This window comes from Anoplopoma fimbria, chromosome 24 (genome assembly GCF_027596085.1).
Source record: "Anoplopoma fimbria isolate UVic2021 breed Golden Eagle Sablefish chromosome 24, Afim_UVic_2022, whole genome shotgun sequence".
NCBI classification, from domain to species: Eukaryota; Metazoa; Chordata; class Actinopteri; order Perciformes; family Anoplopomatidae; genus Anoplopoma; species Anoplopoma fimbria.
The window spans coordinates 2,742,064-2,767,706 of NC_072472.1; the positions used below are offsets into that span (position 1 = coordinate 2,742,064).

Below are 25,643 nucleotides of genomic sequence, written 5' to 3' on the forward strand. Positions count from 1 at the left end.
ACTGTGAAATGTACAAAAGATGGATGGTGTAATGTCGAGATGTTGAAAAGTCAATCAGTGAAACACACCGTTGTTTTCATCGGAGTCAGTAGCTGTGTCACTGTGTGTCGGTTGCAGTTCGTTGTACTTCATCTCCACTTCCTGGAAACAGATCATCACAACAAAAATGAGGCAAAATGTAGCAAAAAAAAAAAAAAAAAAAAAAAGGCAGCAAAAAAAAACTTAGAGATCCCTTATCACGTTTTATTGCCGGCGATACTTATTGCAGATTATTGATGATCCATATTGTCAGATACAGATCCCTTTGTTGTTTGATTATAGCAGCTGGTCTACAAGGATCCAGACTTTTTTTTTTTGCCACCCTCCCAAAAATCATTTCAACGGCCCTGAAGTCTGTAAACCATCAAAAATATTAAATCTTATCCTTTTACTTTGTTTTAGTAATTTATAGTCGTTCTTTTTTTCTTCACAAAAACACACAATTTAAATGATAAGGAAATAAAATATTGTATTTTTATGAATTAATACAAATCTTTCCATTAGTAGTTCTAATGACCACTAATATCAACCTAAAATTGCATTTTATACCAATAAAGTTATATATTATATTTGACAGTCTCTGATGACATTTTGAAGTAGCGTGGGATCATGGGAGTTGTCGTCAAAAGCGTGTTTGGTACCTTCAGATACTGCAGGTCGGCCTGTAGGAGGCGCAGGTGGGTCATAAGCTGCCTGCTGAGGTTTGGACCACCACCCCCTGCCTGCGAGGAGGAGGACAGCAGTTTCCTCATGTCGATCCCCACGTCGCCTCCGACTCCTCCATCATCATCGGTGCAGCTCTCCTCGGAGCCCCCGCAGAAATCCAGAACCACGAAACCTCCTGGGTGGAGAAGCAGAGCAGGTTGAATAGGTTGTACATAAGAAACAAAAAGGGTATCACTTTTCGGCGAAGATTTAGATTGAAACAAATCTCTCATATCAGTCGGGCAACAGATGGCTAGCTTAGCTTAGCACAAAGACTTGAAACAGGAGGAAACAGCTAGCCAGGCTCTGTCTCCTACCAGCACCTTTAAAGCGTATCAATAACACTTTATAGAAGTAGGAAAACAGACATCTAAGAAAAAGTGGCTATTTCCCGTCTCTATGCTAAGCTAAGCTAACCGGCTGCAGCTTTATGTTTAACCCTCTGAACCCAAAATTCAGCCGGCGGGATTGAAAAGTATGTTTTCATTCAACAATCGCTACAACAAACTACATCCTAGCCAGAAGCTGTAATAAATTCCAGTATAGTCAATTTTTTCCATCTTTCCAATGCTCCTCGAACACATCATGTGTGCCTAACACTTCTGTCAGAAAAAGCAACCAAGACTAAGCCTTAAATTTAGATTTTTCATCAAGAACATTTTATTCTACATGTCTCATTTAAAGTCTTGCCCCCCAATAAACCTTTTCTTTCACAAGATCCTGTAAAAAACATTAAATTCTGAGCTCTATAGTGCAACTTGGAAGCGATGATTTACTCACCAAAGACAAACAGTCATGTGACAAACATTATCAAAGAAATTCAACTTGTATTTTTTTTCTTTTTTAAGTTTTATGGCATGGTAACTGTGTTATTCTGCACACAAGACATGTTTGAGTTCTCGCTACTTCTAATCATGATTGTGCCGTTTTCACAGAGATACAGGACTTGTGAAAAACGACACCACAGAGAGTAAAATGAGAGCAAAAACAAAAAGAACTATTCCTTTAATCCTTCAGTATAACGGGCAATGAAGCCTCACCGTTGCGTTCAGTCGTCTCACACAGCTCTGCGTTCCCTGCAGGGAGCTGAGGGTCTTCTTTCTGTGAACCTGCAGAGGCTCGGCTCTCATGGGGCCCATCAGGGCTCCCGGGCAGCTGACACCCGAGGGCTCCAACCTCCTGAGTCTCCTCTTTCTCCTCCTCTCCCTCCCTGCTTATCATGTGGCTGAAAAGAGCCTGCTTCAGCATCGCCACTAGGACACAAAATAAAGTGTTATCTTCTGACGTTAATGTCGTCTCAGAATGTTGGCAGATGAACTAAAACTATATGTGTGGCTCCAAACAACTGAATGTAAATGTCTTCTTTGTTATTTGGGTGAATTGACCCTTTAACATGTTGTAACTTACATGTCCTGAGAGCCTCTTCGCCTTTAGAGGAAGGATTGCAGAATGCGTTGTTCTCTTGGTTTCCATCGGCGATGCCCGGATCTGACACTTCCTGCAGGAACGGCAGTCCGTCTGCCAGCTGGCCGTCCAGAAAGGCCTCCAGCTCTGCTTCATCCACCTCTTCTTCTTCGTCCTCTTCCTCGTCCTCCCGTCTGTCTGCAGCGGCCAGCTCCTCTTCCTCCTCCTCTGATTTCATGTCGTCGAACGGGTTGTTACTCGGTGGCGTTTGAATGTCTGGAGACGAGGCGGCATCTTTATCTGGGAGGCATTGAAACTTGGATTCTGAGGGTGATAGTACTATAAAAATAAAAATAAAAATTCATTTTTTTATATTAAATAATTCAAGCTATGAGGTATGTTCAAATACAAAAAAACTGCAGCGCAAACTGATGGAGTTAGATTGTGTTGATATCCTCATGATGGAATGTTTTGGGGTAAATGATTATATTAATAGATTTTTTATTAGACTCAATTAGTTGACTATTTAGTGTACAAGCAGATAGTTAGTTTTTTATTTGTAAGAAAATAATTCAAAAAAATCTTATTTTGTCTGATCACAGTCCAAAAATGTAAAAACAAAAAAATGGAATCAAATTTTTTTTTTAATTTAAAATAATAATAAAATGTAAAGAAATTCAAAATTCAAAAATAATAGTGAAGCTGGAACCAGAAAGAAATGGGCATTTGTGCTTGATAAATTACTTAAACAATGATCAAATTGTTGTAAATACATTTTCTGTCAATCTGACTTATTGGTTTGAATAAAGAAAGGTTAATCAAACGACTGCTTCTGTACCTGAAGAAACGATGCTTCCACTTGGTATGACGTTAGGATCTTTGCTCTCCTTCGGCATCTCACGTTTGATGATCTCTAAAGCGTCTCGCTCAGCTCTGAAACACATTCAGATTAAAAACACATTTATTTTTACATTCCAACACCAATGCTTCAGTGGCTGCAGTTCTTGGACTCACTCGGACTGAGCTGGAGGCGTGTCGTGTCTGTTGTGAGGTTTGGCCTTCATGGCGTCAGCACACTGTGTGATCAGACACTGCCACCTGGATGAGCGGAGGTCAACGCAGCGGGATGAGAAACAGGAAGCAGACGACTTGTAGTTTGTGTTTGAGGTGCGAGACTTACGCTCTCTGATCGAACACCGTCTGAGCCATCAGCTCGTAGATCTGAGCGCCGTTCTCCGACATGGACAGCACGAAGAAAGACTTATTGTCTGCAGAGGACAGGGATGCGAACAATGTTTATATACGTAGGTATTACTAATTTATCTTTTATATTAAAAAATATAATCTTTTAATTCTGTTTTTATGCAAATAGCAACTATAGATGACTATACCAAATTCAAAGGATAACTTGATGGTTTACACTGACTTCAGAGAGGTTGAAATATACCAGCTGCTATAATAAAACAAAAACAATAAAAACAATATGGATCATCAATTATTGGCAATTGGTATCGGCCGCAAAAAGGGTAATCAGGACTCTCTAAAAGTTTTATTTGTTCCCTTTTTCTTTTCTTTTGATTCGATCCATGACTCAAATCCCTGACACGATCCGAGACGTGACTTTTATGATCTGTCCCCCCTTAATTTTGGTCCCTAGAGATTGTTTCCCTAAACACAGAGGATTGATTTACTAAACCATGAAGATTCAGAACATCACATTTGTGGTTCTTACCGGTCGCCACTGGACGAACCAAGACCGTGTTGAGCTTGATGACGGGGCTGAAGATGTTCTTGGTGTCGGCGGCACTCGCCGGGTTCTTCCCGTGAAACTTGAGGACCAGACGCTCGTCCTGTTTCTGAAGTAGAACCAGGATGTCCTCCAGGAGGAGGGTGTACAGCTCTGAAAGGAAGACACCGGTGATATAAAACTACATTATTCTCATATACAAGTGGGTGTGTGTGTGTGTGTGTGTGTGTGTGTGTGTGTGTGTGTGTGTGTGTGTGTGTGTGTGTGTGTGTGTGTGTGTGTGTGTACCAATTGTCTTGTCTTTATTGACTTTCCAGGACAGAGGTCCTTCATGCACCATCTTCCTCTTGGTCAGGTCCAGATTCTGCAGGACAAGAATCAACTTTTAATAAAAAGACAACAACAAACAGCTTCCTTGATGACCTCATGAACAGATATAATGGTCCTAAATAAGGGGAAGACGTTTATGTTGAGCTCAGAGAATCAGGGATGAGGACTGGTTTCTTACCCTCAGCTCCAGGATCATGGGGTTTTCATTTTGTTTGAGAGAGGAGAGGTCTAATCTCCTCTGATAATCCTCCAGCCTCTGTTGAGAAACAACACAAATCGTTGCTCTCTAGCTAACTCTGTCACATTTGGTGGAAACTGAAATGTTGACTTATGTGCATTATTTCTGGTAAATAAATAAATAAATACTTAAAATAATAAATAACAAAAATGATTCTAATGTGTGTACCTGTTTGTTCTCGGCCTCTTTCACAGCCTGGTTGACGTGGTTCAGGATCTTTTTGCAACAATCTGCAGCTTTCTTCACCTTTAGCCTCTCGTCTGCATCTCCTGTGTGGAGATAAAAAACCAAAACAGCTGCTTAATGAACAACAAGGAACACCTCCACTATGTTACCAACATCATGAGCTACAAAGGCCTGTAATCAGACTGACTCCTGAGCAGTTGTCTACCTGTGTACTTGGCGATATTGTCCAGTAGGAGCGGGTACTTGGTGACTCTCTGCATTTCTACAGGGATGATGTCTTTAAGCTGCAGCCTGCGACACCGACGGTTGCTCTCAGCCTCCTGAGAGAAAGACAAAAGCAAGGAAAACCTTGGTATCAATACATAATTGGTGTTCTTTTAATCCTAAGAAAATGAATAGATTAAACAAAAATACAATTTGCACTACAGACACTGGAGTACAATGATGTTTATAAGCGGCAGGGATTTTTGTCTTCCTGCAGCAGGAACGTTTTGCATGCATGAGGGGATAAAAAATATCCAACTATATAATATATATATATATATATATATATATATATATATATATATTAGAAGCTATTTACTCTTTCAAGAAGAAAAAAGATTTTCTGGTGGAAGTCAGTAAAAACTGTTAATGTAGGAGTTCCTATTTGTTGACCACATGTGATTCAACAAATGAATAAACACATTTAATAAGATTACTGTTGGCAACAAATACTCATATCAACATTTTAGATTTTTAAAAATCACTTTTAAAATTTAAATTGCTGGGGAGATGGACGTCCAGAATAGCCTCCTAGGCGAGGTCAATATTAGTTATTTGCTCTTAATGCATTACAAATGAGTCAAATTATTATATATAGACACAATAATGCATAAAACTTAATTCTTTATCCTGTTAATAGACGTTTGACAGAAGTGAGATTTGGTCAAAAGCCCCAGAAAAAGCTCATAAGAGGACTTTGAGTTAAGATTATTTTGTTGAACTATTATTTATGAATGTGTACTGTTTCTATAATATCCCTCTGAGACAAATACATCTAATATAAAAACTTTCTCTCTCATTACACAATTAATTTCTATCCTCATTGTCGCCACAATGATTTTCTTTCTTCGCACTTTATTTTTTAAAATGCCTTTTTTCCGAATGTTAGAATTCAAACCACTATGATGACAGAAGGTAGAGAAGTTGACGTCCTCTTGAAAAATCAATGTCAGTTTGGTTGACTCTCTCTGGAAGTCTCTCTCTCTCTCTTCTCTCACTCCTCATGAATAAACTCCCTCCTGGTGGTAGAATGTGTGTTTCCTGTATTTACCTGCATGAACAACGTGAACCGCTGGTCTTTCTTCTTCCTGCTCTTGATGAGCTCCAGCGCTGACGGCTGGTTGCTGCAGAAAGTTCCCACTGCTCGTCTTATCTTCTCCTCTTCCTCCCCGCTGAACTGGAATCAACACACACACACAGCAGATTAACATTTAAGGTATCTACTGTAATGTAATGTTTTCACCCAGAGCCACCTAAATGCATGAAACCTTTAGGTTTGACGTCAGTAAGTCAGAAGAAACACTTCACAATATGATGTTTAGAGCTCCTTAATACATTTTTATTGATATAAATTTGGAGATATTTTTGAACTCAGAAAAGACACAGTGTGTATAAATATAGTATTTCGCCATTTTCATGTTAGATTATTATTATTGTGAAGGTACTCTAGATATCTACTGCAGAGAGAATCAGGCAACAAAACATGAATGCTTTTAGTCACATTCAGAACATAGGGTGGTGGTGTACTTGAGCCTCTTGTGGCCAACGTGAGAATTACAGAAATAAACAATAATGATTAATAATATTTGTTTTGGACTTATTTCCTTAAAAATGAAGGACCTTAGAAACATTATCCTGGCAAACCATGTTTTCACCTGTTCTGAAGTCATAAACACAGGAGAGAAAACTATTCAGATCACCCAAATTAATTTTTTCCTCTCAGGGATTGTTCCAATCAAATAAACAAATTAAATAAAACATTGTGGGAAGACTGTTGATTCTGTTAATGCAAACTTAAAACTCCCTACATAAACCTTTTGTCTTGATAAATTCAGGATAAAGTATATTTCGTCAGTCTGTAAACCTACTAACAGCAGTGCCTAATAAATCCAAATTGTAATTTACTTGTAGTCCTCTCCTACAGCAGACTTTTGGATCACAAAAGGTCTGGATTGAATCCGGTCTTACCCATGCCAGGAGATCATCTGCGATCGGACCGATCACCGACGTCTCGCTCCTCTTCCTGATGGCTGTCATCTGCTCCGTCACAGAAACTGAGGAGCAAAGTGAGAAGAAGTTCTAAAATACGACTGTCAGAGCAATCAACTTCAAAGATACAGAAATACAGTCACACATGTATACAAATCAAAGACCTGAAAATTGAAATAGACGGCATTTTAGCACTGCTGAAAAATATTGATCTTTGTAAGTTTGAATACATTTAAAATATATATTATTAGATTAGATTTTTTTTCCAGCTGCTGTTATTGTTAAATTAAGATTATGAATATTTAAATTATTATTTTTATTTCAGTTTTAGCTGAATTGTTGTAAAAAAAAAAAAAAAGTAGCTCTGTAGCTCTTGAAATAATAAAAGAAAACAATTGTAATAATTAGAACATGCAGCTAAAAGTCAGTTTTCATTCATCGGGTGGCTAATAATTATTTAGTAAATACATTTTCTGACGTTACCATGCAGCTGAATGATTTCCTCCAGGTTGCTGAAGATGTGCTTGATGTCCTCGGGGGGGAGGAACCCTTGTTTGTTCAGCCGCTGGTAGAAAACACAGTCCATCACCTTCAGCATCCGCAGGTGAGCCCGCTCCGTGTAGAACAGCTCTGAGAAATATAAGATATGCTGCATATTTTGTATTTTATCTTCTTTTTTTTTACGTCACGCTGTACATTTGTTGTCGCCTCACCGTTGATGACTTCCTGCCGTTTGATCTCCTGCGGCGTTAAGCTGGCCAGGACGCCTCGACTGACCAGACTCTGCCAGTTCAGAGGGTTCTCTTCACACTCCATCTCACCCGTCTGGTCGTCTTCACTCTGGAGGTCGGCTGAAGTCACCGGACACTGAAGATCTATCCTGGAAGAGGAAGAATAATCATTATATGTTTTATCATAACTTAATTTGACATTCACAACACATTTTCTTCTAGTGTGACCACCATTAATGTAGAGCAGAATCAGAAACGATTAATCAATCTCAAACTATTTTCATAATGGATTAATTATTTGAGTTGTTCTTCAAGAAGAAATTCCAGAGAAAATTAGCTGGTTCCAGCTTCTTTTATCAGATTTATGTGACAGTATGATGAACATCTTTGAGTTTTGGACTGTTGACCAGACAAAATGAGCACTGTGAAGACACCATCTTGGGCTTTTTTTCAACATTTTTCAGCAAAGTGAGGTTGTTGATGAGTTTTCTATTAAAAACATATTATTCTAGATTTGATGAAAGGATTTTTGTCTGAAAGAAGACCAGCATGAAAAACAGTCTTCAGAAAAATCAGATTCCTTTAAATACCTGAAAGTCTCCTGATCCTCCTCCTGTAACTGCTCCAGGTTGGAGGGGCTGAAGTCAAACTGAGTGCTGGTCGGACTGGAGACGGCGTCCTGGTGGTCTCCAGGCTGAAGACCTTCACCCAGTCTGGGCAGGATGCAGAACGGAGAGACATCTGTGAAGAGGAGAGCAGCGCAACACAGAGGACATAAATAAAAGTCATGTCTAAATTCTGATAAATTATTGATTTATTCCCTAAGTAAACATTGTAAACATGAGTTTATGGTCTCAATCTCTAGTTTCAAGTCTTCTTCAACAGCATGATGTTCATTTAGATACCATAAAGCAGGGGATGCTTTAGGGCGGGGCTACACAGCGATTGACAGGTCTACCAGAGACCAGAGAAGCAGGTATTTCTTACTGGAGTCGGAGTCTTGTCCGCTGGTATCGGAGGCCTGACCGGTGGGCGAGCTGTGAGTGGGGGAGGTGCTGCTGCTGCCGGTGGAAGGAACGGACTGAGTGCCGGCGTCCGATCCCTCACTGGGATGACTCCCACGGATCCGACCCGAACTCGAGGCAGAAGAGTCGGGCTGCTCAGGGATGCTGACGGCTGGATGAGGGAGCTGCTTCGGTGAACGCTGCTTGTTGATCTCCACGGCTTTACCGACTAGAAACATTACAAAAACATCACATTCATAAACACTGATAACAACTATGTATGTACACACTCAGATTTACACAAATACATCTCTTTCCTACCCGTAATAAAAATCTATGGAAATATTTTTATAGCATTCGTTTCCGAAACTTGGATTAAACTGCACAAGTTGTTTTAGAGTTTGTAAATGGATGTATTGATTGTGTTTTGCTATTGTTAAATGCAACCGCTATTTAATTCAATTCATCAAGACTTTTCTCTGTTTTTTGATTATCTTTTCACGATGGAGACATGAGAGAAAAACGCAGTTTTCTTCAAGGATTCGAGGTAACACTGGAAGAGTAATCAATATATATAAATGTCGTTTTGTGGGTGAAGTTTTCCTTTAAAGTGCAGTTTTCTTCTCACCTGAAGTGGAGTCCACTCTGCTCAGACGCCGAGGCGGCCCGAGGATGTTGGGAAACCGAGGCTTCTTCACCTTCTCCTCGTTGTCCTTCTCAGGCTTGATGCTTTTCTGCTTGTTAAAAAAAACACATTTTAACTTTATGCGTGCTAATGCTTCTTCTTGTACATGAAGGCATGAAAACAAAGACATTTCTGCATGTTTCTGAAGAAAGGGAACGGACCTTAATCTTGGGCAGGAAATTGATGCGTGCTCGTTTCTGTTCGAGGCCTCGAGGCTCCTTCACTTTCACCCCGAGGTGCTTCATATAGGTGAGAATCACATACTGCATCGTTTGGCTGCAACGTGACAGTCAAGAAAAAATATGCAATATTTACAAATCTGTAGGGTTCAACTGAAGATTTCTTTATCATACAATGAAGTCTAAATCAATAATCCTGATAGCTGGACTACAGCTAATATTACAAATATTTGACGTTGTCTTTTGAGCTGTTTACATGATTCTTTTTTGTAAATTAGATTAAAAATAAGCACTGTGAAAACCCTTTAATACCAAACGATTAAAAGAAAATAACTAGCTCAACAGCAAAATAAAGGAAGAGATACTAAAACACAGATATAAATAGATAGAGCTGCAGGTGCATTGACTGTCCTGCAGCTGATGGATGATGTAACATACAAAAAACTCCCTCTTCTTACCACTTCTCCTCTTCTGTGGGCTGTGAAGTCAACCTGCAACAGGCAGCTCAGAGTTAGCACACACACACACACACACACACACACACACACACACACACACACACACACACACACAATGCAAAGAGTTGAATATACGTGTGTGTGTCTTTGTGTGTGTGTGTGTGTGTGTGTGTGTGTGCGCTCACAGGATATCGTCGATCTTGGAGAGGATGTGTTCAGCACAGGAGCATTCCTTCTCCAGGGCCTGCTGGTCTTTTCCTCCCTCTGAGTCCAGCTTGGACAGCTCGTCTTCGGCCAGAGTCAGACCCATGCTGCGCTTCTGTCTGCACACACATAAACATTAACATTAACATAAACATAAATAACATAATTCACAGCAAAAATGTAGATATTATGAGTTTCTTACAACTAACATGAACAGATTTATGTCGGGATACGTTAAATCAGTATTGTCAGAACGGTAACTAAGTACATTAACCTAACAAATGGAGGTACTTTTTTTTCATGGTACTTTCATGGAACTTTCATGGAACATTGTACTTTTTAACTCAACTAAATTTATCTGACAGCTTTAGGGACTTTCCAAATTAAGATTTTTGCACCGAAAAACAAATACAGAGCTCATAAAACTAGTTTGATAATCATCGTGTAAAATCATTTAATGGTTCCAGTTTCACTTCATTGGAGGATTTTCTGCTTCTCCTTTTAATAATGTTAATAATGTTAATGTTTTTGTAATAATGTTGAGGTTTGGCCTTTCGGCTCTGGGTCATTGTGACAAACCTTCCTCACTATTATTACAAATCCAAAATAATATCAATCGATTAATGGAGAAACTAATTAGCAGATTAATCTGTGATGAAAATAATCATTATTTGATAGTTTGAAATGAGCTCCAGCTAAATCAACTACAACAGTAAAATCCTTCTTTTACAGTGTGGTATTCGTGCTTAGTACAGTATCTGAACTCTTCCTCCACAGGTGGAAGGTTATACAGTTGTGTGACTGTTACCTGAAGTCCTCCAGGTTTCTGAGCAGGTCTGGTATCAGTGTGTCCTGTAACGTCTGGGTGTACTGTTTACAGAGCTCCTCTGGGATTAACTCCACCCTCCGCTTCTCTGTGTAGAGACACCAAGAATCATTATCACATCGCATCTCTTAACTCTAATTAAGTTAGATTAAATAACTGCATGTATTCATGGAAGTGATTAAGAAAGCTACAATAAGCATAAATTAATCTTTCTGAAAAGACATTTCATCAATCTATTCATGTGTCCATCATGTGAACCACTTGCCTGACTCCTAGAGAGCCGGTAGAGATATATTAATCTGAAACTCAGAGACTGTATCTTGACTTTTTCTTTGTCGTTGTTTTTATTGAATTCTGTGTTTCTGCTAATCGTTACTTTAGTTATAGCCGATCACAGACTCTGTTTTAATGCCTCTGTTATCCCTGGCCTCATGTTTCCTCACACAAAAAGGATTTCATCTGTGACCAAGTTTTTTTTTACCTTTATTTTGAAAAATAGAGCACTCCGACTTCATAACGACATCTTAACTTCACACATGTACATGTATTTTATTCTTATTTATGAGGCTGCTTTACTCTTACTGCACATATTATTTACACTACTATGATGACAATGTGTTGTAAGATGGGCAGAGTGCAATTTGTTGGTTGGTGGCAGTCTATGCATGGACTATATGTATGCACTATGTTATTTTGTATTTTCTAAAATGTACTGTATGTGTTGAAGACAAATGTCCTTTGGGTCAATAAAGTCTCTAATATTATCTTATGTTGCACACTCCATAAACTCTATTTAAGTGCAAGTCTCAGGGTTGACTTTCTACACAAAGGCATCGATTTAAGATTGCCATGAAATGTTTCTCTTCATGACGAGCTGCTTAAGAGGATAGTTTATATATCCACCAGTTCCACTAAAATAGTGTGAACATCTTATTTTATTTTTTTTGCTATAAATCTTCTATGTCCTTTTGTGAAAGTGACTTTCTGAAGGTACTTTTTGAAGCATGACAAAGCTGTACAATGTACATAAACTGAAGGTCTGACAATTACATTTGTAACTTAAAGCAACTCATTGTGAAGGATGTCTGGATATAAGAGTCTAACAGTTATTTAAAAAGATCAAATACGATTTTCTTTATGGCTTTTCAAGTCAGTTCATTGAAGATATCTGTGATACATTCTTTCCATCCCTTACCCAATTCAGTTGAGACGGTCTCTGGCACCGGTACTTTAAGATTCTGGGAACGACAACCAAAGATAATTAAGAAAATATACAAAATTTCCAAAAAGCTAGAAACTTGGTCTGAGAGAACATAAACTGACAGAGGAAGGAAAAGCGAGAAAAGAACTTACAGCTGTTCGATCCATAAAGAGCGAGTGTAACTCCATGAAGAAGCGTCTGCTTTCTTTGGAGCTGGTTTGCTTGTGCATGTCAGCATAGAGATAACAGAGCTAAAAGAGGGCAAAGGACAGAAACAGCTCTATAATACTGTAAATGTGTGGTTCTTCATCTCATATTGAATATTAGTTCAAGATTATTTTATGTCTTTACTGCCTCAAAACAATAAAGAAAGTCAAGCTTTTATCAGAACAGTGATGGCATTCCACAGGGATCGATCCTTGGCACACTTTCATTCATATTAAAATAGTATTTAAACAATTTTTTTATGTCATTACACCAATAGAAGGATGGAAGGAACAAATTGACGGATGGTTTGTTGTTTCTTCATGCAATTTGTTGACGATATAAATATGCAATATCACCAGTAATATCTTTTAAAAACATGCAAAGTTTACGAAACTGGAACAAAAAAAGAAAAGTCCTTGTCTTTATGTTAAAAGAGTAAAATAACATAAAGTGTCGTGTAAGTATGTGATATTTGGGGTTGTCATATTAGAATAAACCCATAGAATATCAGTCAGATTAACGACATGGGTATTATTAGCCCTTAGTCTGTATTGTGTGAGTGTTTGCATTCATACCAAAGGTGCAGGGTCAAACTGCGAGACAACATGATGGAGGAAGGCTGCGAGGTGAGCCGGCCGAGACTTCAGCAAGTCTATACTCTGGAAACAGCTACACAGTCCATCAATCTGACAGAGAGAGAAACAAGGATCAATACCACAAACTGCTCCTGAAAGTCCACATCAGCAGTCTAGATTTAATAAAAACATGGAGCCATTCATTCTGGAGAACATGCTCATTGTTTCACATTTAAATGTTCATATAGACGAAGATAACCAACTTATTTTCAAACATCAGCTGAGCAACATTTCTTTAGATACCTGTTCTTGCTGAGAGTCAAAGTAGTCGTCTTCTGCTCCGATGATCTGGGGGTGGAGGAGGTAGGGAGGGCTACCCACAATGCACTGGGCACTGGAGTCCTAAATGATAGATTGGCTTGGTTATATGCACTGATGGACAAACTCACACACTTATACAAAGAACAGGAGTTTCACATTAACAGGCAGGATATATTTAGCTTTGTACTAGTCAGAAAATATTCTTACAACTACATTTATTTGATGAATCCCGTCAGCTTCGATTGCAAAGCTTTGATTTCTCCAAAAAAGGTACAGTCTCCGCTTGTGTGTCCATTCTAAATAAACTCCTGTGTTCACAGGTAACATACAGCTTCCGCTCAAAACATGCCTACAGTGACAAAACAAACTTCCAACGTAGGTTTACTTCATTTTGAAGTTTAACAACATAAGTACTTTCTTAAGTCTAGAATAAGATTGTTGTTTGGGGTTAAAATAAGAAAGTTTATTACATAAAAAATATATGTTTATTACATAGCTGGCATTAACTAAGGTATAATAAGTAAACGTATATTTGGTATTATGCAGGACACAAGTATTAACCTCCTGGGTGAAAGTCCTGTGTTTGTTTGACCCATCCATCAATTCTCTCTCGTTTTTTGGCAATCAAGTGCATATTGAAGACACCTTTTACAGGATTCAACAGTTTTAGCCGTTAGCGTTAATTATCTAGTTAACAATCAGCTAATAGTGTTTGTCTGTGTACTTGTGTGAGTGTATTACAGTATCAGGGGCGTCCTCAGAGTTGGGCGATGGGCAGAAGTTGAGGCCGTCTCGCCGGCTGACGTCCGGGCTTTGACAGGGCGTTTCTCTTTTACCAGGACCCTCTGTGAGGGGGCTGCTGTGCATCTAATACACACATACAGAAACACACACACACATTAATACACACACAAAGAACAACACAACACTTAAGCCAAATTGATTGTTTAGTCTGGTGCTGAATGCTGGGAAATCCCCGGAGATTGAAAAGTAGGACCATTTCATTCCTATTTATAGAAGTTTTGATAAAGAAAGAGGGAAGTTGTTACAAAGGAGTCTGTGTAGTCTGTATTTTCAAAGAAGCTTCCTGTTGAAACATTAGATTATATTATTACTAACAAAGTTCCCTGTGGTCAAAAGCAGCACCTGATCCATGCTGAATAAGTTATGTCTTAAAAACTCCAAAAAACTATATTCAGTATGAAATGTTTAAACCGTCACTTAAACCACAAATAATCACGTTGAGAGCTATTTAGGAAATGAAGCATCTACCTGAGGCTTCTAGCTAGTATCTTCATCATTTCTATGATTAATGGATTGTTAAACTGTCAGAAAATAGTTCCCATAGCCCAAGGAAACATTTTCAAATTGCTTGCTTTGTGTGATGAACAGTCCAAAACCCAAATATATTAAATTTACAATGATATGAAACAGAGAAAAAGCTGGAAACCTGTGAATGTTTGGCATTTTCTGCTTGATTAATGACTTCTGGGTAATGTGGTTCATGTGTCTTTATACCCACAGAGTTATTGTTGGTCGAGGGCCCGTCGATACTGCCGTCGCCCCGTGAGGACGGGATCTGGCCGACCTCCTCCGCGTCACCGTTCCTGGACGCTGTGGCTTCGTCCTGAAACACACAAATAATTATCAGTTCACCAGATTATAAATTACCAGAAAAAATAAACAGATTTAAGGTACATCCAAGTTCCAACAGTATACTTCTGTCATATAATATGACGTATATTTTCACATAATGATATGTCTGAGTTATACAGTTCTTTTATCTTAAATTATTGAAAAAAAAGGTATATCATTGCGGACTCCAAACTTTGGAATGTTAATGTAAGAATAACAATATGATTTCTCTCTTGCTCAGAGGACGTAAAATGTTTAGTTTTCTACCTGTAACGCTGCTGCTGCTCTGCTGAGCTGCTCCTGCAGAAGTGAAATGTGCTTCTTAGCCTCCTGCACCTCCTTCAGTAGTTTGGGCCGAGGGTTCCTGCTGTACTCCTCCTCCTTTGTCTAAAACACAAATAAAGAGCAGTCGACATCAGCCACACATGAAAAACAGATGTGTATAAATGTATTTGATGATCTCTTGATTTATGTGTGGAAACATGATACAAGTCAAACAAACCACTTGACATATTCAGGAGTTGTTAATATACTGTTTATATAATTTCTGTCATAATCACTGTGTTTGAGGAAATGCACACAGTTTCATTACACACCTGTAGCTCCTGTTGCTCCTTTTTTAGCATCTTTTGCAGGATGTCTGCCGTCTGGCTGTGCGTGGTTTTGTTCTCATCCTAATAAAAGGAAATAAAAAGGACACGTTGAGCCAAAATATTCAGAGATACAGTGAAAAACACATTGTTACATCATAATTCCTGTAACATACAAATGTGTTTGAAAGGAGCTTGAGGTCCAAACAGGGAACACAGAGAAGTGATACTAATCAGACTGAAAGTGAAATTAAAATAGAGGAACGTGGACTTTCAAAATTATTACAGTTTATGATTCAGTACTTTATAACTGTCTTTAAATTCAAGTAATAAACTAAATGAGAGTAAAAACAAGAAACGCTCTTCATGCATGTGGATAAGGGATGAATATAACAGAGTTTTCTGGTTTTAAGGAAGCTTAAATCCGATTTTTACAACATAATCAGACGTTTCTCACATGTTACTTTTTATACATATATTCGACAGGAGCACTAAACATTCCTTACCCCATCAGACAGAGAGGAGGTGATGTTCTCCTGGAGGCTGCGTCTCTCCCCACCTGGCACTGCAGGTGAGTGGGGCGTTGAGAGAGAAGACGGTGAGCCGACCTCCGCCCCTTCCTCCTTCTCTTCCTCGTCCTCCAGGGAGATGTTGGGAAGCCCTGGAGGCCTCCCCAGCACCGTCAGCGCTACATAGGAACCCGCTGCCAGAGAGGAGTCATGGGAAAGGAATGAGGAGAGGGTGAGGAGAAAGAAAGACAAATGCTGACACATGAATAAAAAGCATTCAAGTCAACATGAAGATCTAATCATCAAAACCAGCTGAGGGAAAGAGAAACATTTCACCACATAAATGGGAACAAAATAATGCTGATAAATTATGTCATAAATTACATGTTTTGTCAGAGCCAGCTGTGCACACAAGTGAACGGGAAAACCCCTGAATCTCTCATAAAATTTACTCCACATATTTATTTCCACAAGGAGTGAAGGTCTTTACATCTAAGGCTTGTTTGAGAGTCGTATGTTTGGAGGAATGTTTGTTTAAGCTCCTCGCAGTCAGCACAAATGTGGATTTTATGGCTCCAGTAACTAAATTAATGTCAATAAGCAAAAGTGTAAAAACACCCATCCTGAAATAGAACCGTGTGCCATGTCCATCACGGCGCAACACTAGCTGGTAAAAGTTGTTGCCAGGCAACCAAGCACTAGCTTTGGGTTGCCGAAACTAAAAATATGGTGAAAATGTGACAAAAATAAATCAAAATTCTTAATGTGCCGTCAAAATCGTGTGTGATGTCTTTAGAGGTGAATACTTACATTTGATCAGCTTCACAACCTCTATGTGGTTTGAATGTGTGACCAAGGTCCCGTTAACCTGTCAGAGACAAAAACATTGGGAGGGAATGTTTTAAACAGTTGACCAAGACGTATTGAAATTTAGAATTTTTGTTATTGTCAACAATCCTATTAAAAGACCAAAACTAACTATGTGTTTGTCGTATCTCAATAAATAAAAAACTTCATAATTTCCTAAAACAGCTGGACGCTGTATTTTTTTTGCAAACTATTTAAAGTTAATAAATAAATAAGTAAGTAAGTGAAAAAAGGAAAGGAATAAAATGAATAAAAATGTAAGTATGTAAAAAGAAAGAAAGAAGGAAAATAAATAAATAAGAAAATAAATAAGTAAGTAAGTAAGTAAGTAAGTAAGTAAGTAAGTAAGTAAGTAAGTAAGTAAGTAAGTAAGTAAGTGAGTAAGTGAGTAAGTAAGTAAGTAAGTGAGTGAAGTGAGTAAGTGAGTAAGTGAGTAAAGAAGTAAGTAAGTAAGAAAGTAAGTGACTAAGAAAGTAAGTGAGTAAGTAAGTGAGTAAGTGAGTGAATAAGTGAGTGAATAAGTGAGTGAATAAGTGAGTAAGTAAGAGTAAGGAAGTGAGTGAGTAAGTGAGTAAGTAAGCCAGTAGCACTCACCTTAATGATCCTGTCTCCTGTCTGAACACCGGCTCGCATTGCAGCTCCATCTTAAATACAAACGACAGAACAGAGTCAGAGATGTTGCTTGATGTTTGTACTCGTCTTGGTATCTTTGAGGACCAATTTCAGTTTTAAAACATTAAAGTGAGGACATTTCTGCATTGTGAGGAAGGTTCTAAACTTAAGGTTAGATTTAGGTTTAAATTAGGGTCTGTCAATAAGGGTCCTCATAAGTATAGTAAGACAGACATGCGAGTGTGTGTGTGTGTGTGTGTGTGTGTGTGTGTGTGTGTGTGTGTGTGTGTGTGTGTGTGTGTGTGTGTGTGTGTGTGTGTGTGTGTGTGTGTGTGTGTGTGTGTGTGTGTGTGTGTGTAGAGAGAGCTTTACCTTCCTTTACCAGCTGCACAAACACTGGGTTGTCTCCACTTACAGTCAGCCCAAAGCCATTTTCATCTCTCTGGATTATCACACAGCGCTGCACAAGACCTGTCATCCATACACACACACACACACACACACACACACACACACACCACACACACACACACACACACACACACACCACACACACACACACCACACACACCACACACACACAAACACACACACGTTGCATTACATAACATGCTACCAATGGTGCAGTCAGATAAGCTAAAACAAGTTGTGGTTGTGACACAGATGATCCAATTTAATGATTTGACGTTTTTGTGGTCTTTGTCTTGTGGGAAACGTTCTCCACACAGGAAGTGACAAATCAAGAGAAAGAGAAAAAGAAACAGAAAAGCTTTTTAAATAGAAGCTAATCTGTTTCCAACTAAATCTGGACTCACCAGAAAGATATGTTTTTCCTGTCTACTTGATATCCTTTGCATAATAATAACAACACATATTTAAGATAAAACTTGCATAAAAATATCTAAAATAGTAAAATAAGCAAATATGTAAAAATTATTCAAACACACAATGCAAATTACAGTAAAATTTAGAATAATGTTATGAATTATTTCTGTTGTTGTTTTAATCTGGTTGCCAAAATAATCCTAAGAGTCCTGGAAAACTATTTTTAGGAAATTGACTTATCCGTTTTTTCCACATTCTGTAACAGAAAATAGTGCCTATAATAAAAAATGTTATGAAATAAAAGGAAAAAAGTGTCCTGTGGAGTTTTCTTGGAAACAAACATTTTGAGTGGATTTCCTTCCTTTTAAAACCTTTATGAAGTTACATTTTAAATTCTGCAATGTTTAAATCCATGTAAACTAGCTTTCAGTCTTCTTCATTGCCTCTTTCGGTGCATTATTACTCTGTTTGCGTGAAACCGCCACCAACTGTCGATTGTTGGAAAAGCATGAAACAATACTCAGAACATGTCTAAAAAGACTTTGCTCAATAGCGCTCCTAGTGGTCAAAAACGTCACACGATGCCTTTAACTTATTTATATCTATTAAACCACCCTTTGTTCTGATGTTTTGACATTTTAGGGAAACCCATGACCACATGCACAGCTAATAATACCCATTAGAATCTGCCAACTGAAACCAGCCCCTCCATTTGTAAATGCATTCGTATTCTTTCCCTCCAAGACCAGCTGTCAGATCAAGAAACTTCCATCAGGGATGTTCTTCCTGTTGCCGCTGAGGAAGTTTGGTGACTCACTATCGGCCTCAGCCTGGTTTTTCCTTTTCCTTCTCTCACTTCAAAGAACTATCGGAGAGAGCTGAGTGGGTAATTGGTTTCTCTGTGAAGGAGCCTCAAGGGTGAAGAAGAGGGCAGGAAGGATTAATGTCAACCCAGCAAACCAGGGCGACCACCTCTACAACTTGATTCTGACAAATACATTTTTGACGACGAGCAAGTCATATTTTAGAGTAGATGTATGGCGATAAAAAGTGAAGAAAAAGCCGAAATATCATGTTATTTATATCAAAGTTTACTCGCTGAATTTGAAGCTGTACATTTAATTTAGAGCTGCAACTACAACAATTATTCTGCAAACAATTTTCTTGATTAATTAATTAGCATTTTTTTCATGTGATATAATTAAATTGTAAAAAGAAAATGTCCATTTTAATTTTATAGAGCCTGAGGTGACATGTTCAAATTGCTTGTTTTGTCCAACCAACAAAGCAGAACCCAAAGATATTTAATATACTGTCATATAAAAACTAACTAAAAGCAGAAAATCTTTACATTTGAGAAGCTGGAACCGGAACTACTGCTTGTTTTTATTTTTATAGACATTAAAATGTTGCTTGTTGAAGAGAGCAGGAGATCAAATATTGTCTTTGCTAACGGCTGCTTCTCTGTTATTGTTTTGTACGTGACAATAAAGAGCCTGAAGCTTGAAGAAGAAACGCTGCAGCGTGTTCGTCTCGTTACCTGTGGGGTCAAACTCATGTTTGAGTGAGACGGGGGATTTCTCATTCTTGGCTTTCTTGTCTGTGGGCTCCTTGTTGAGAATGCTTGGGGTCCTAGAGAGAAATATGGCAAAGTGAGAACACACCTCAAAATAAATGAATACCTTTACGATTCAAAAAGGAACTAAAACTATCAAAAGATTTCGATATAGCTATCTTAAAATCCCAAACTTCTTTTTTCTTTTTCTTGATGTTTAGCATCAAATTTAAAAAGACCAACGACTACATTTTACAAGATTACATTTCTCTCGTCCTGCCGATTTCAACATGAATTTTGGGTTCACAATGTAGCATTATCAGGGAAAAAACAGGGTGCAGAAGAGTGTTTAATCACATGTGTGCAGTAGCACTCGGGTAGGATGCACAAGTGACGCCTGTTGTTGTTGTTGTTCTTATTTTGTAGCGTAAATGAGCTGATAAATGATGATAATGTGATATCAGATCCGTGCATAGATTTGCCGATACCTTATCCAGTATTTTTGCTGTATCGGGGGAATTTCTTTATTTCTTTCAATCATTTAGTTTATACAGGCTACACGCTAAATGTTGCCCTCAAAAAGAAAAGAACATAAATTAACAGCTAAATATACAAACAAATGTGCAAATATGTTATCAGAAAGCCTGTTACTGCAGAGAAAACATCTTTTCTCGTATGGACAACAGCCTTCTTTGCCACTCATACAGCATACCGTTTAAAAATCCCACCTTCCCATAGAACCAGTGAAGTATTCTCCAATCACAACCACACAATCGAAGAGGAAAGGCAAAGTTTGTTGTTGTCTAATGTTGAACTAAATGACCCCAACAGACTCCATGTACTCCCTCTCTCTTGTTATTACCCATGACGCCCATGGGACCACTATATATATATATATATATATATATATATATATATATATATATATATATATATATATATATATAGCAGAGGTTCTCCTGTTCTCTCCCCCCCCCCCCCCCCCCCGTTCTACAGCTCCTCCTACTCATTCCGAATCGGGGGTTTTGTTTGTGCTGCTGTTCCTCCCTTGGACAATGGGGGCCCCCGGCTTTTAACAATGGCTCCCACGTCAGAGCCAGCTTACTATGCTGTGGCTCTGTGGGACAGATTCCCGGAAACGGAGACTGGGGTTCTTGGCTCGGCTCCAGTTTCCTGAATGTGGGGAGAAGGCTGGGAAAAAAGAAAAGGAGGAGGGAGACGGGAAAAGAGGGAGGAGGAGGAGGAGGCGCAGCACAAGTGTCTTTGAGGGAAGACAGAGGAGAGAGCTGAGGAAATTTTGACTTAACTCCCAGAGTGAAGGAACAATCCTGTCTGAACTAATGGAGCAGAGAAAGACGACAGAAAACCAAGAATACGTGCAAAACTATCTAAATACTAGAAACCGATTGCACTCCATTCACAAACACAGCAAAACTGCCACAATTACAGACTACAGAGAGTGAAATGATGTTGAATCGAAGAGTATTTTGGTGGTAACCTTAAGATTGGAAAGCCCATTTAGGGAGCCTCCTCAGATTAGCAGCCGATAAGAAATGGCGAGACAGGGACAGATTGCATCCTGCTCACTTGGGTGGCAGATAAAGGCACATACTGGTGGATAAGAGGCCGGAATTCAGCTCTCAGCTTCAGATAATTAGCGGTTAATTCAAATTTTGGTTCTTTTTTTTCTTACGACTCATACAACCCATTTCACATTACCTACGTTACATCACATTACGTTATTTGATCTATCGTTAATGTAAAAAAACAGTTAAAAAAATAAACCTTTTTGGCACTTTTGCACTATACGGCCGTACTAATTAGCAAGTTTTCCAGGCTTCACTCTAAATCCTTGACATGTGCAATGATGTGTCCTGCCTTTGTAGAGTCATTAAAATTGCACATGTTCCCCGATGTTCTGCACAGGGAAGCACCAAAGGTTCAACAGTTCACCAACCACGATTACAAAAAGGAAAAGTGTTCACATCCATGTGAAAAGTTTACTGGCACCACGATAAAAGGGAATCATTAATTAACTTTAATTGCATTAGCTTCAGCCGACTGGGATTCATGTCTGCTGGCTAATTTGTTCAGACTTTCTTTCTACTTTCTCAGTGCACGGTTACCAAAAGAGCAATCTACTTTGCGCCTCAAATGCCAAAAATACCAGAGAATTCCTCCGGGATGATAACAGCGAAGCACTCAGCTCCAGAGGGTTGGAGACAAAAAGCCCACTGAGGAAGCAGCTCAAACTCCACATGCACAGTAGATCTCAGTGTTTGTAATGAATGCAATGAGATACAGTGAGATACAAAACGCTCAAAACATCGAATATATTTCACATTTCCCCCCCATGATTTCTAGGAAAACACAGACAATACAAGTCCTATATAATGATTTAAATGTTCCCAACCATCTGGCTAAAAATATTCAAAATTAATATCATCACAGAAGTTTTGTTGTGCAATCTGTAGCTCATCTTATGAATCGGTCACATGCGATTCTTCATTCTGATTTGCTGTTTGAATGAATGCAACACTATTAAACTGTAAGAAATAAGAAATGGATGCTTCCAATGGAGCTTGTGTAATCAATAAAAATGATAGGACGAATAACCTGATGAGAATCATGCAAAAATAGCCTAATAAAGAAGACTTAATTAAAATGGCATCGTTCGTTTCTGTTTAAACCACATAAAAATGTTTTGTTTTCCTTAACTTTTTTTTAACTTTCATTTCAAGTCATACCTTAAGTTACTTACAAAAAAAGAAAGATATAAAATAATTTAATAAAGCATAAAGCTGATATTCTATATTTTTCTTGCAACAGATGAAAGGACGAAAAACAAAAATGTGTTAGTCCTTCTGTTAATACTTTCTTAATAAGTAATATATAAATAAAAACAAGCCATGAAATCAGTTCTTGTTCATTTTCTTTGTGCTGGTCACTGCAGAATTTGTTTGGGACTATTTTCAGCGGCGGATTAATCCACATGTGGTGCTATAATGAGTATGTGGTGTAGCAGGACGTTGTAAAATAAACTACAATGTGTGTGTGTGTGTTCATTATGTCACTCAGTGCAAAAGTGAGGCCCATTGATTTTTTTTTAATGAAGCTCTATGACAAAAAAATATCTGTTTTTTTGATAAACACAATATTTGCTATAAGGATTTATTCACCAGATTTGTCCTCAAGAAAACAAAAACTTCACTGGTTTATTGTTTTGACTTCCAAGAGTAAATATTTTCATGTCGGTTCCTTTAATGAATCGTTGCACATTTGCATCTGTGGCGTCACCACAAACATCCAAATCCAATATAAAGCTTGTGAACTGATCTAATCCAGTAGCTTAATAATGGAAGATCATTCCTGCATGTATGAAAAACTTAAATCCTTACACGGGCAGATTGATAAGGATCATATCACTGGCATGCAGAACAGTTTGTAATAAGAGCTTTAATTTCCTATTCTTTCCCAGACCAGATGACACCAGACTCATAAATCATGATTATATAGATGACTTGACTACACATAGTTTAAATCTTGAAGGCTATATCTCCTTGGAGCACCATTTCTTGTGGGCTGATTTAATGATGTAATGTAAATACTGTACGTTCAGCAGCGTACAGATAAAATAAGAATGTTTGAAATTGATGAGGAAACGTTTAACAACAAGCCCCTTAGAAACAGTCTGATTAATCATTAAACTGGTATGAATCATCAGAGACTCACTGCTCAATATATGTTCTTTGACCTGTTTGCTCTTTGGTCATCAGTCATGATAACGCTGTGTTTGTCTTTAATGATGAATATGCAAAAGTATGAAGCAATCTAGAGGGAAAGAAATATGACTTTTTCTGACTAATGGGAGTGTGAGTGTTGTATTTTACTGTATAAGCTGATCTGGTTTGTACTGTAGCCGTCCTGCACCGATGTGTCGTTCAGGAAGGGCCAGTGGTCTGGCGAGCCTGAAAGACATTGTTCAACAGTGATGTCACCACTTCCCGTCAGGGTGGAGGGGACGGAGGGGGGTGGGGTGGTGGAGGTCGGCGGGAGGGAAAATACACAGATCAGCAGAAATGTGTGACAAAGAGCTGGTCCACGGCCTTCTGGCATTCAGATTGATCACACACCCTCAATCTGAGCATCGCCATGACACTCAAACAAATTAATGAACCTCTAGTTCTGCAAAGTGAAGATGATGCAAAAGCATCTTAAAACCTGCATTCTCTCTACTGTCCAGCAGGGGGCGACTCCTCTGGTTGTATAGAAGTCTATGAGAAAATGACTCTACTTCTCTCTTGATTTATTCCCTCAGTAAACATTGTAAACATGAGTTTATGGTCTCAATCTCTAGTTTCAAGTCTTCTTCAATACAGCATGATGTTCATTTAGTAAATGATGCTCCATTTAGAGTCAAACAGACCATAAAGCAGGGGATGCTTTAGGGGCGGGGCTACACACTGATTGACAGGTCGACACCAGAGACGTATACGGCGTCTCTACGTCACTCCTCCACAGTCCTAATATGGTCACTTCTGTTCACTCATTAGTGTGTCATGTCTCTAAGCTGTCGGCTTGTCTCACTGCTTGTGTTTGTTGCAGCTGTACTGTAGCAGTGCTGCTGTGATTCCTGAGCCATCACTTTGGTGAGGACCATGTTGAGAGAACTTATAAAAGCAACGGGCAGAGCAGCTCAAATAAAACCAGAGTTGTATTAAACTGTAGTTTTCCTTTAAAGGCCTGAACTGTGCTGTGCTTTAAGTTACTTCTGCTGGTAATGATTGACAGGAAAGAGGGTTGTTTTGATCTAATCTCTGGAGGCGGGACAGACCGGAGAACATGTCCCACGCTGGGGGTCGTCACATCCAGACAGTAAAACATCACAAATGTTAGGAGAAACCTCGCAGGCTGCTCAAACTGAATTCTTCTCACTGAGAAACCCTTGAACCACATCCAAGAAGTGACCTAACCACTGCTGGAGTTGGCACAAATGTTGCCGGGCAACTGAAACCCTTTTTTTAGTAGAAGTACAGGCTTCAGCAGTGGTGGAAAGTACTCGTAAGTTTGAGGTTCTTCTAGATAGATAGATATTCCTTTATTGATCCCCATGGGGGAAATTCGGGTGCCAAGAGGAGAGGACACAGATCATTTCACTTATTTCAGTCAACATTTCGTATTTAAACTTGGATGTTTGATGTACATGTAGTGCAATTTACCAGAAATATGCTCAAAACCATATGAGACTAAATTTCCTTTCAGATTTTGGATATCGTGATGAACCTGAGAGATGCAAAGTCTTTAAAGGAGGGATGCCTCTCATAGACGATGTGTTCAAAAACCAGTATGAAAAGATCAGGCGGCAGCGATTCATATTCAAAGTCAACTCATTTGCAAGTAAAACAATTGTATTGAAATGTGTCTGTGAGACAGCAGGACTTCAGAAACAGTGCAGTGAATGCATCATTCTACAGTGGGCTAAATTGGTTTCAGACTACGTGGTCATTTCGTCAATAAATTGTTACATATGATGTGATCAATACTTGCCATGTTTGTCTGTTTGATGAGTACACAGTGAGGGAAGAAGTACTCAGATCTTTAACTTGAAGTAGTCAAAGTATCAACAACACAATGTAGAATTACTCTGTTAAAAAGTTTGAAGGTATTAACATCAAAATATGCTTAAAGTACCAATATTAAAAGTACTTATTATACAGAATGGCCCATTCAGAATACTATTTAATATAATATAATACT

At 38.6% G+C, this 25,643-nt stretch overlaps 1 protein-coding gene across 4 annotated transcripts in view; it reads right to left on the minus strand.

The window, feature by feature from the left end:
- The window catches only part of LOC129113455 (rho guanine nucleotide exchange factor 12-like), a 30,500-nt gene that overhangs the window by 2,304 nt on the left and 2,553 nt on the right, over positions 1-25,643 (minus strand). Inside the window, exons 2-37 of one of the 4 annotated variants that reach the window (XM_054625763.1) lie at positions 19,872-19,963; positions 17,879-17,977; positions 17,489-17,538; positions 16,838-16,895; positions 16,025-16,221; positions 15,525-15,602; positions 15,196-15,315; positions 14,816-14,920; positions 14,035-14,160; positions 13,276-13,374; positions 12,973-13,083; positions 12,343-12,441; positions 12,185-12,227; positions 10,972-11,077; positions 10,145-10,282; positions 9,960-9,992; positions 9,484-9,598; positions 9,266-9,371; positions 8,621-8,866; positions 8,224-8,374; positions 7,616-7,782; positions 7,386-7,532; positions 6,882-6,967; positions 5,965-6,090; positions 4,855-4,969; positions 4,632-4,732; positions 4,404-4,481; positions 4,184-4,259; positions 3,881-4,048; positions 3,329-3,416; positions 3,163-3,246; positions 2,987-3,081; positions 2,152-2,424; positions 1,785-1,997; positions 681-880; positions 69-141 (exon numbers count right to left, since the gene is read on the minus strand). In XM_054625763.1, coding sequence (XP_054481738.1) covers positions 69-141; positions 681-880; positions 1,785-1,997; positions 2,152-2,424; positions 2,987-3,081; positions 3,163-3,246; positions 3,329-3,416; positions 3,881-4,048; positions 4,184-4,259; positions 4,404-4,481; positions 4,632-4,732; positions 4,855-4,969; positions 5,965-6,090; positions 6,882-6,967; positions 7,386-7,532; positions 7,616-7,782; positions 8,224-8,374; positions 8,621-8,866; positions 9,266-9,371; positions 9,484-9,598; positions 9,960-9,992; positions 10,145-10,282; positions 10,972-11,077; positions 12,185-12,227; positions 12,343-12,441; positions 12,973-13,083; positions 13,276-13,374; positions 14,035-14,160; positions 14,816-14,920; positions 15,196-15,315; positions 15,525-15,602; positions 16,025-16,221; positions 16,838-16,895; positions 17,489-17,538; positions 17,879-17,977; positions 19,872-19,963 — 4,262 coding nt within the window. Of the gene's footprint in view, positions 1-68; positions 142-680; positions 881-1,784; positions 1,998-2,151; positions 2,488-2,986; positions 3,082-3,162; positions 3,247-3,328; positions 3,417-3,880; positions 4,049-4,183; positions 4,260-4,403; positions 4,482-4,631; positions 4,733-4,854; positions 4,970-5,964; positions 6,091-6,881; positions 6,968-7,385; positions 7,533-7,615; positions 7,783-8,223; positions 8,375-8,620; positions 8,867-9,265; positions 9,372-9,483; positions 9,599-9,959; positions 9,993-10,144; positions 10,283-10,971; positions 11,078-12,184; positions 12,228-12,342; positions 12,442-12,972; positions 13,084-13,275; positions 13,375-14,034; positions 14,161-14,815; positions 14,921-15,195; positions 15,316-15,524; positions 15,603-16,024; positions 16,222-16,837; positions 16,896-17,488; positions 17,539-17,878; positions 17,978-19,871; positions 19,964-25,643 lie in introns of all 4 variants that reach the window. The other 3 variants (XM_054625762.1, XM_054625760.1, XM_054625759.1) reach the window with 3 other exon arrangements.